Here is an 11,144-nt window from a genome sequence, read left to right on the forward strand (position 1 = left end):
CTAGGAGCTCATTAATAACTGCATTTCACTTTTGCAAGTGTTGCCTTAGAAATGACTTGAAGCTTTTTAAAAAAAGAAGGTTATTTTGGTTTTATATTTGGATTTCCTCCTCAGAGCTATGCCTCCCCACCTATTACAGGGAATTAACTGAGGCAGCAGCAGCCAGGACCAAAAATTTCTTCTATTTTTTTTCAAACGTTTTTGATCTTGTTTTAAAATATCTTAAATTTTAAGTGATGGGTCTATCAGAGCCTGATTCTTTGTCCTAGTACTATTTCTCTATGACCCCGGCAAAGTCACTTTATCCTTCAAGGCTCATGCCCTTTTAAGAAAAATGTATAGATATTTTGAAGCAAATAAAATGCCAATGAAAGCACAGCAGGATCCTTCACTTTAAGGTTTCAAAGAAATCCAAATCATTTGTCACAATCTGATCTGAGAACAGACTTATTTGGGGGATGATTAACCTAGTAATAAGCTACCCATCATCACAAGATTTCGCTATCTTGTCCTCGGATTTCTAGTCCTATGGCAATTCAGACATAACAATCCATTCAAAAACAAAGAAAAAAGTATCTTTAACTGGAATCTTCTCACTATTGCAGGGAAGTGGTATTAAATGTTAATGTCCTTTGCTTTTGTTGGTACACAACCTTCACCTGAGTTAGACGAATGGTAGGGAATAAAAAGAAAAGGGAGAAGCCAGGCAGAATGAGGCAGCCACCAGAACAGATGGGACAAATTATTACCCTTCCAGGGCATCATGATAGCCATTATCTTCCTCCTTGCAAAGGAAGAAGCTTATTAAATATATTAAAGAGAATCCTGCTTTGACATAACTTATCCTTTGGTGTCACTCTCAGAGACAGTGAAGCATGGGTCTGCCTGCTGAGGAGTGGCAACTTTTATGTTCTTACATATAACTGTGGGACCTGATTATGGACCCATCTTGTGGAAATATTGTTGATATCGGGTGAAGAAAATCTCACTAATTGCCCAGCCTCCTTGGTTCCCCTAACACTTTGTTCTGCCACTCTTTTGAACTTCTCACTATTGTAGTCTAGTAACTGGGTAAGGTATCTGCATCCTCTATGAGACTGTGAAGTTCTTGAGGGCAGGAGTTTGTCTCATTAATTTTTATTTCTAGGGCCTGCCATGGTGCCTAGCACCTAGAAGTGCTCAATATATATTGAGGCCTGTTGCTTACCTCTGCAAAAGTGACTGCAAAGAACAACTCCAGATATCTGGAAGCTCTGCAAAGAATGGCAAACCCCTTCCTGCCTCTGCTTCTCCAGCTGGTGTAGAGCATTGATTCTCAAGTGCGGTCCCTCAGACCAGCACCATCAGCGTCATTTGGGGACCTGTTAGAAATGCAAACCTCTGGACATACCCCAGGCCTGTGGAATCAGAAACCATGGGGCAGAGGCCCAGAAATCTGTATTTTAACAGGCCTTCTAGGTGATTCTGATGCACAATGGCATTTGAGAACCAATAGGAGAAAGTTCAATGGCATCTGTGTCCTTGTCCTGGTTTAGCTAAGTAGCTATAAGACTAACCACGGGAGGATCCCTAAATCCCTCAAAACTCAGTGTTTCAGGGAATGACAAGGGAGTTGGAAAGATGCCTGAGGACCCTTTCGGTCTAAAATTTTGCAAAATACCAAAGGCAGAAAGAAAGTTTTAAAAAAAAAATGGTCCAATAACTAGATTCATTCATTCAATCAGCAAATATTTACATACTAGGCAGTGTTGTGAGCATGAAATCAATGCGTGACACAAAGTTGCTCCTTTTTAATTCAAGTTGAAACATTTCAGACCACAAACTTTCACCTGTCTTCTGTCTACAAGATTCTCATACTGCATCTGTCATGCAATGTGAACTGGAAAACTGAGAAAATGACCCAAAGAGTTCTGACCACCCCCCTCCCCTCCAAATTACTTTGACTTTAAATCTTGCAAGCTTTTATGTTTCCTTACGGGCCTTCAGTACCAGTGTGTTAGAAGACAAGCACGTGATAATAAATGTGATTATCAAAATAGACTATCTCTGGGTCTACATTACACAGGGCACAAAGTTGCTTGCTTTTTCAGGAAACTGAGTCCATCCGATTGTCTTCTCATTGATTCTCTTTTCCCGGCAATCAGTAACCAGCTGTTCTGCTGGAGTAAGTCCCTACGTTGACCAAACTTCTTTCCTTTTGATCGGCCTCCCTCCGTCACTGAATTCTCACTTACCCCACCACACAAACTCAGAGCACTTACTGGGTTCCTGTAAAGTGTTTTAAACTATTTATGATATTTGGTGAGTTTAAATATCCTTTTTTAAAAGGATCGTTTAAGAAAAAACAAACCAAAAAACTCACTACACACGGACACCTTTGATTCTGACTTGTTCACATTTCACTGCATTTGAAAGGACAGGAGATGGCGCCAGAAGGCAGCAGAACGCCTTGGTTTTAGTGGGGTTTTAGCCAATCCCAGCGTGAGGAATGCGCTGGAGAGGGAGCAGTACGAATTGAAACAAAGGCGGCAGAGTTTGAGTAGTGACTAAGGTAGAGCACAGTGAGGGGTGGGGGTAGGGGAGGGAGATATTGGTGTTTTTTTGTTTGTTTGTTTGTTTGTTTGTTTGTTTGTTTGTTTGTTTGTTTAACATGTAAGGATTCTCTTGACACTACTCCAAATCAGCCTGGTGACAACAGAATTACCCACAGCTGAGCCAAAGATGAAAATAAAGGCAAGTCCCTGGAGTTTGCCTCCTTTCCTCCTCTCTCCTAGAAACTGAAGCCTTTGTCCACTTGGGAAACACGAGGGCCTGGAGAAGGTGCTGATTTGGGGCTGAGACATCTTTGTGAAACAATGTTCAGTAGTGTAGACAAAATCCCAAAGCCCACCAGCAGGGAAACACTTCCCAGAAGGAATCACATACAAAACATTTTGAACTAAAATTTGGAAAATTAAAAAAATTCATAGACAACCAGGAGGTGGCGCCTGGCAAGACCTGCTACCTGCCTTGGGAAGCTGCATCGCAGCCTCAGATCCTCCGCGGGAACTCTGTCCTGGAGGAGGTCATTCTGTCCAAATCGCTTCTTTCCTACCATGCAAAAGATGTCTCTGCTTTCTTTCTTTATTCTGTTCCTCTGTGTTAACTATCCTGATTCTCAGGAAGTCTAATTTATGCTTTAAGCCTTTTATCCTTCTTAGGTGGGATGGTTGGGGCTTTGGGGGAACCTCAAAACATAAAACTAACCTGGAAGGAAAAACTAATTTGGAGCGTGATGAGAGAATCAAAAAGGAAATGACATCTGCAAATGGCTTTGCTTTGCAGATTAATCACAGTAGACAGAAAGGCATGGCAGGCTCCTGCCTCTGCAGGAGCTGATGATTTAGTACATGCATTATTCTGTTCACTTGGCTTTTATCCTGCTCCCTAATTTAGCTTTTGCTCCCTTTGTTTTGGCTATTTATTGTTACTTGGCAGGAGCAAGGAGGGCAGAGGGAGCTCAAATGGGTGCATCCTCCTGGCTGTGACTCTGAAGGGTATGGAGCAGAAAGGCTCCAATGTCTGGCCTGAAGTTATCTGAGTTTCACATTCTGTAATGAGGGATTTAGAATGTACATTCCAATCAGGATTTCCAGTCCCATGACAGAATAAACACCAGCCCACATTCCTGAGACATGGCAGCCTCTCTGCTCCACTTGCCCAAGTTCTCTGGTGGCACGTTCCACTCAGTCCCAAAAGCCCTGCCTCAGCCCTTTGTTGGGTAGGAGGGAAGACCCTGGGCCCCTCTCAACTGGATCACATGGTCTCCCTCTGCTCCCTCCCCTCTCCTCTGGAGTCTGCCTTTTTTTGATGGGGTTAGTGATTGTTTCTAAGATCTCCCCGTCACTTTTCCTGCCCTGGTCTCCCTGCCAGGGGTCAGTGTCCTCTTCAGTGACAAAAGCCGCCCTAGATCTGGGCTCCCTGGGGAGGGAGGTGGCTGGGTCTGGCAGTTGGAGCCGCTGTCTCTCCATGGTGCTGCTGTAGCCCCTCCCCCCGCTGGGCACACAAATGGGCTTTATACAGCAAACAAAACCACCCCCCACCCAGGCCACACAGGCACGTGGACCCAGGCCTCACCGTGGGAAGGGGGTGGTGACAGGCGCAGGAGAAAGAGATCGCTCCAAACAAGTTCTCTTCGCCTCACTTCTCTTCCACAAGCCAGGTTTTAGTCCTTGACTTCCTACCCTCCACCCACTCCCTGTCTCCCAGCTCCTCCTGGTTACCTCTCTCCAAACTCTGGACTTTTCCTATTCCAGGGCAGCTCAAATCCTGCAGGGGACTGGGAACAGGTCCTCCCCGCAGCTGCCCCACATCACCCAGGGAAGGAGTTGCTCCTCAGAGAAGCCAGATGGGGAATGAGTGTCTCCCTGAGGGGGCTGGATGGGACCCCAAAGGGCTGAACCCCCAAACCCTCTTTTCCTGCCCCTGCCCACTCCAGGGGACACTGTTGCTTCTCAGCAGTATCTGTGTGAATAGCAGAGGGAGGAAGAGCTCACCCCAGCTGGGCTCCTGAGCCGGGGCCAGGGCTCCGGTGAAACCCGCTGCTTGCTCCGCAGGGCCATCCCGCATGCTTAATCGGCTATTTAAGGAGCTATTCGCCAGCAACCCAGGCCACCCCCCTCCCCACGTACACCCGTCCAGAGCCACCTTAAAAGCAGAAGGCAATTGTGAAGTCGCTGGCCAGAAAGTGGAGTGAAGACTGCAGAGGGAGATAAAAAAAGCAGAGGGCAGAAAGAGAGGCAGCAAGACTTGTCCTGGGAACCAGAAATTCACAGTACCCCACTGAAAACCAAATCCCCTGGCAGCCCGCAGAAACAAAAAAAAAAACAACCAGAGAAAGAGATCAATACACTCAACTCCAGGAACCTCCTCTTCTCTCTCTCTCTCCCTCTCTCCCCACACCTCCCTCTCCCCTCCACCTCCCCCCACCACCCCGCCCTAGTCCTCTTGTCCCCTAGTCCCCAAACTCCCAGTACCTTGTGCTCCTTCCGAGGATACCATGTTGCTTTTCACCCTCCTGCTAGAGGTGATTTGGATCCTGCCTGCAAACGGGGGTAGGTACCTCTGGATGTCTGTGTGTCTGTCTGTGCTGGTGTACACATGTCGCCATGCATGCTTAATGGAGGAGGAGGAGTGTAAAAGGAAGCCTAGGGGCTAGAATAATAGGCTCAGGGATGGAGGGGGAAAAAGGAGTGGGGAGGAAACCACTTTCCTCCTTTTCCCTTTGCTTTTCCAGCTTTGCCGTTCATGGGGATGGGGGGCGAACTAGCTGGGGGCAGGATGTGTACACACACCCTGCGGGAATCACTTTGCAGGCTACAAAGTCTCTCTGGAGCTCTTTCCCCCACTGCCCTAGTCCCAGGCAACCCTCCTGGCCTTCTTTATTTACAAACTCATCCAATTAAGGAGCCAAAGAGGCCTGCAGTGAAAGAAAAGAGGACTGATTTGGGGCGGGGGGGAGCACATACCTCCTAACTCAGACCCTGGTCCCTGACTATAAGCCACGTGGCCAAAGTCCCCTCTTGGTTCTCTACGTGGCAACTAATTTCTCAGCTTTTTTCCTGAACGTAGTAGCAATAATAGTCAACATTATTGGGCTCTTTACAGTTGACAAAGGACTTTCAGGAGCTCCCAGGAGAGGAGGAGGGACTCTTGGGGGAAAACAGGCGAAGGTGCTCCAGGAGTGTCCCCAGGACTCCCACCCCTCATTTTTGTGCTCCTGTGCTTAGCACAGTATTCGGCACAGAGCAGGTGTGTAGTTAAGATGCGTTGGAAGAACAGGGTTGGGGGTTGTCTAGAGGACAGAAGGGGCATTGCAAAGAGGATGACGGGGGGGGGGGGGGGCACCAAGCCAAGGAGAGTTGCAAATTGCACCTGAGGAAAAAGAAAAAAATTGGCAAAGAGGAGGAAGAGATGTAGAACTAGTGTGTTGAAGATTTAGTGGGAGGGAAAGGACAAGACAGTCGGCCTGCCCAGAACCAGGGAATTTGAGTCATTGAGGTGTCCCACTGAGCTGGTGAGTGAGAGGCAGCCTCCAGCCCTCCCTTGGGCTGCTTTTCAGAATTGTCTGAACCAAGGGATGGGCCAACAGAAGAGCCCGATGATGAGATCAAGGATATCTTAGAAGTCTGAGGAATTTAAGACAATAAGAGAAAGGAAAGAATGTATAATTTTTTTCCAAAGGTCCTAGCAATGTGAATAATACAGAGACAACCTGCCAGGACGCCTCCCTTTCCTCTTGAAGCAGTTTGGTCCTGGGTCAGTGCTGGGCCAGCAGACCCCCGGCCTTTCAGCCCAAGACAGGACTGCCCGAGAGCCTGGCATGTGACCCAGCTGGCAGCTCTCTTCTCCACACACAATGCTTAACTTTCATCCTGTCCCTGCCAGCCTGCTGCCTGTGCCCACCCACCACCCTCAACGTACAGTGGACCCTGCCCGACTCCCACCTTCCCTAGCCTTCTGACAGTCTAGGGAGCAGAGGTTCCTGGTGATGTGAAAAGTTTCCTTTAGAGTTACTGGGACCAGAAGGAAGAACTTACATGTTAATTTTCAGATCAGTGCCTTGCTTCTTAAAATGCTTCAAAGCAAAGGAATAATGGCTCTCTCCCCTCAGCAGCACCACACCAACTCTGAACTTCTTTCCCCTCCTCCCAACTAGTCCCTTTCTCCAAGCTCTCTGCCTACACCCTCACCTCAGCCCGATCTTCTAAGGGTTAGATTGGCTTGGCACTGGCTGTAGAAAAGTGAGGGTTGGGCATTCTGCACATTTGGATCCAGGTTAATTTTAGTCTCCTGGCTTTATCTCTTTTCATTTCTCCTCCCTCTTTACTCAGCGAGCACAAGCGCAGCCTGGCTGGTGATTGTAAATAGGCCCCCCGACCTTTCCACTGAGGTGTCCAGTTTCAGGGCTTCCTTTGGGAAGTGCTGGAGCAGAGGGAGGAGAAAGCGCAGAGAGGGAGGGGCAGTGGAGGAGGGCTGGCCCCAGGCCGCGCTGGCTGTAACTCAAATTACTCTGCTTTGCAGGTCAACACTGGACATATGAGGGTGAGAGCCGAACCCAAGGCACACTGCCCCTCTTCCATACTGGGGCCTCTTCACCTGGTGGGAAGACTCTTGTCACGTGGGTGGGGAGGCTTCTTTTAGCTTTCACCCTAGCTCCTCCCTTCCAGTCTCCCCATGCCCTAGCTTTTGCATGTATGGCTCCTAGCCCTATTCTAACCATCAAATCCCACACCTCCTGATACAGCAGAAAAGCCAGTTGTGTCCTCAGTCAGTCTGTGTGGGAATGAGGGAGCTGGAGTGGAAAGGGGACTGGGGTGGGGGAGCACCCTGAGCTTAGCTGCCATTCTCCTCCTGGCTCTCTTTCTATCCTGATCGATCCTCCCCTCACCTGCATCTGTAATTGGGCCAGAGCTTGAGGTCAGGGGTGAGGAAGAGACCAGCCAGACCGTCTGCAACCCTGGCAGAAGTGGAACTTGAATCCTTTGAGCTTTTGATCAATAACTCAACCAAATTCCAAAGTCAATACAAGGTCCAGGGCAAGAGCAAGAAGTGAATGATGGAAAGTTAGCAGATCTGGCTCTTAAGGCCACTTGATGGGGACCCTAAAGAGACCCTATCTCTCTGGGATCATTTCCTTTTCCCAGTTTTCCTGCTCCTACTCAAGTCCCACCTCTTGCAGGCTTTCTATCCATCCCCTCTTCCTTTCATTCAGTTTCTTATCCTCCAACAAGAGGACAGGTAAGTAAAAGCCACTGCTCCCCATGTATCAGGAGCGCTGGGGGGCATCACTGCCTCTGGGTGCGTGAAGGGACCACAGCAGCAAGCCCAGCAGGGGGTCCCACTTCACCCAGCCCTGCACAGCTGGGGGCTTCACCCAGGCTGGACAGAAGTGCATTTCTGTCTCCACACGGGTTTAGCTTGGTGGGGGGTTGCTGAAGGGTGGCTGGGGCAGGAGGGCAGGACGAATGTCTGTGGTAACCCCCACCAGGCCCACATGGTCAAGACCATTGGCCAGCCTCTTACCCTGAGTGTGGAAGCAATGCCCAGTCTCCCATCAATATCCAGACAGACAGTGTGACTTTTGACCCTGAGTTGCTCGTTCTGCAGCCCCATGGATATGAACAGCCTGGCACCGAGCCTTTGGACCTGCACAATAATGGCCACACAGGTAAAAAGCCCAGGCCCCAAGGAGATGTAAACTCCAGGTCCAATCTTAGGAGTTTAGGGGAGGAATCCTCCTAACCTCTAGATTCTCAGAAGGCTTCATCTATAAATTTGGAGACATGAGAATGGGGATGAGGCTCCTGTAGCCAAAGGTGGGAACTGTGTGTGTACAAGCAAGCTCTGCTGGTGGGTTAGTGTCATAGCATTGACTTGATCTTCGCTGAGAAAGGCAGAGACATGCTAGAAAAGCAGTATGGGAAAAGCCTATGGGAAAAACTGGGTGCTGGGGGGGAGGAAGACAGAAAAGGCTGGCCAAGTCTCCCAAGAAGTGGTGGCAACCCAGGGGCTGGAATGTATCCACATTCTTCCACCAACCCAAGCTCGCTCTCTTTCCCCCACAGTGCAACTCTCTCTGCCCCCAACTCTGTATCTGGAGGGACTTCCCAGAAAATATGTAGCTGCCCAGCTCCACCTGCACTGGGGTCAGCGAGGATCCCCGCGGGGCTCAGAGCACCAGATCAATGGCGAAGCCACAGCTGCAGAGGTACCAGGGAGCAAAGCCTGGACTATGACACAGTGACAGGCATGGTCAGTGCGGGGGAGAGGAAGAATCCACAAACTAGGAAAAGTCACACTTGGGAGAAAAGGCCAAGCTTCTCGGGACAGATTTAGGGCATGCTGGTGGTGGTGCTGATGGTAGCGGCTAGGCTAGAAGCCCTGGGAGTGGGTAGCGGAGAAACATTAAGTGATTCAATTCCCTCTCCCCTCCCTCAGCTCCACATTGTACATTATGATTCCGAGTCCTACGATAGCTTGAGTGAGGCTGCTCAGAGGCCTCAGGGCCTGGCTGTCTTGGGCATCCTGATTGAGGTCAGTGGCCCCCAACCCCTCCTAGGCCTCTCTCCACTCCCTCTGCATCCTTCAGTCCTACTCTGCCCCTGTCTGTTGCTGGTCACCCTCCCAAGAAAAGTCAGCAACCCACTCTGACCATTTACTTTACCCACGAATGTCTTACTCCAAACCCGGACTCGTTCAAACTCTCTTCCCCTTTCCTCCCATTCCAGGTGGGTGAGACCAAGAATCCAGCTTATGAACACATTCTGAGTCACTTGCATGAAATCAGGCATAAAGGTGAGTCCTAAAAATCTACCTTAACACAAAGAAAGGTTAGACTTCAGGGAAACTTCCCCCCAAAGGCCTCAAAGGCCTGGAATGAGGTGGTGAGTTAGGGACCAGGAGGGTTCGCTTCTGGGAGCCCTGCCTAGGTAAGCTGGGGTGCAGGGAGAGGCAGATGAGTCCAGTGTTCTCACCCAGATCAGAAGACCTCAGTGCCGCCGTTCAACGTGAGAGAGCTGCTCCCCCCTCTGCTGGCGCAGTTCTTCCGGTACAATGGCTCTCTCACCACACCCCCCTGCTACCAGAGTGTGCTCTGGACGGTCTTCAGTCGAAGAGCCCAGATCTCGATGGGACAGGTGAGCGGTGGAGAGGGGAGGCAGCAGACAAAGCTGTAACCTCAAACCCTTTCCTACTCCCCCAAGCGAGTGCCACTTGTCCCTTAATCCCACTCTTCTCCTCGTCCTCAGCTGGAAAAGCTCCAGGAGACTTTGTTCTCCACAGAAGAAGAGACTTCTAAGCTCCTGGTGCAGAACTACCGAGCCCCCCAGCCTCTCAATCAGCGAGCAGTCTTTGCTTCTTTCATCCAAGGTGACTGTACAGGGCTTGGAGAAGGAGACAGGAATCTGGGGGACTCAATGGCAGGAACCAGGGAGCCCCTGGGAAGGAAAAGGAGGCTAAGTGGGGAAGGGGTTTCCAGAACTCACTTGGACTGCGAGCCAGCCCCCAACCCCGAGTGCTGGCGCAGTGTGCTACTCCCAGCCAGGGTGGGGATCTGGTCTCACTGACCCAAGTTTTCTTCCCTTACAGTGGGATCCTTGTATACCACAGGTAAGACAGCCCTCCCCAGGTACTGGGGGACGCCGTGTGTAGGGGCTCCTCAGCAAGTCAGGGAAAGGCTCAGTATCTGCATTAGTTCTAGGCTGGCACCTTCCATCTTTCTCTCTCCCAGGTGAAATGCTGAGTCTAGGAGTGGGAATCTTGGTTGGCTGTCTCTGCCTTCTGCTGGCCCTTTATTTCATCATTAGAAAGATTCGGTGAGATCCTACTCTGCATTCCTCCAATCCTTTCTCTCGTACTGAAAAGCATTCTTGTATTCCACCTCTAATCTGTTCCCCCAGGACTAGTCATTTCCATGAACCATTCACCCTTCCAGGAAGAAGAGACTGGGAAACCGGAAAAGTGTGGTCTTCACCTCAGCACGAGCCACTGAGGCATAGACTCCTTCTCGGACACCATAGATGCCTTCCCCTCGCCTATTAGGGAGCTTGTAAAGTGGTGTGTTGGGACTGGCCAGAAAATCCTGTAGGAATAGGCCAACACCCCTCCTTCCTCCAGGCAGCCCCTACAGAGGTGTGGACAGGCTCTTGTTCAAGGAAGAACAACAGAGCCATGAGCCTCTCAAAACATACAGGAGATCAGGAGACCCCCATGTTGACAATGCAGCAGGCAAACTGTGCTTAGGGGATGCTGGGGATGTGTCCCAAAGTCCCCCACCTCCTCATCTTTATATTGCTGTCCCTAGATAGAGTGCAGGACCTCCCCTGAGGAAAAAGAGTTGCTGTTGTTGGGGTTGTTTTTTTGCTCAATATATTTGGAAATTAAAGTTTCTGACCCCACTTCTGGCCTTACCTTTGGGGCTTTTTAGAATGGGGAAGTTCCCTAATGCTTCAGATGGCAGAGGTAGGCAAACGATAGGGAAAAGGGAGCATGGGTGAATAATTCCTTTTATCCCAGTTCTGGAAGGGGAGATCCACTTCTGGAAGACACTTAACACAGTTTCTGACACGTTTGACCACCAGCCCAGATTTCTGCCCCAGCGCCAA

The 11,144-nt window shown here is 49.8% G+C and overlaps 1 protein-coding gene across 8 annotated transcripts; it reads left to right on the top strand.

Moving 5' to 3' along the window:
- Positions 1-4,032: 4,032 nt before the first annotated feature.
- On the top strand, positions 4,033-10,967 carry CA14 (carbonic anhydrase 14). Of its 8 annotated transcripts, none has more exons than XM_064477707.1 (12): positions 4,033-4,201; positions 5,064-5,093; positions 7,063-7,083; positions 8,030-8,209; positions 8,607-8,749; positions 8,980-9,075; positions 9,270-9,336; positions 9,520-9,677; positions 9,789-9,909; positions 10,129-10,149; positions 10,271-10,355; positions 10,440-10,967. In XM_064477707.1, exons 1-12 carry the CDS (start codon positions 4,048-4,050, stop codon positions 10,579-10,581), a joined length of 1,218 nt encoding a protein of 405 aa, XP_064333777.1. In that variant the 5' UTR covers positions 4,033-4,047; the 3' UTR covers positions 10,582-10,967. The 8 variants fall into 8 exon arrangements, with proteins under 8 accessions (XP_064333777.1, XP_064333779.1, XP_064333778.1 ...); XM_064477709.1 differs by having other exon boundaries at positions 10,475-10,967; XM_064477711.1 differs by having other exon boundaries at positions 4,115-4,201; positions 4,982-5,093.
- Positions 10,968-11,144: the final 177 nt, after the last annotated feature.

This window comes from Camelus dromedarius, chromosome 23 (assembly GCF_036321535.1).
Source record: "Camelus dromedarius isolate mCamDro1 chromosome 23, mCamDro1.pat, whole genome shotgun sequence".
Classification (NCBI taxonomy): Eukaryota; Metazoa; Chordata; class Mammalia; order Artiodactyla; family Camelidae; genus Camelus; species Camelus dromedarius.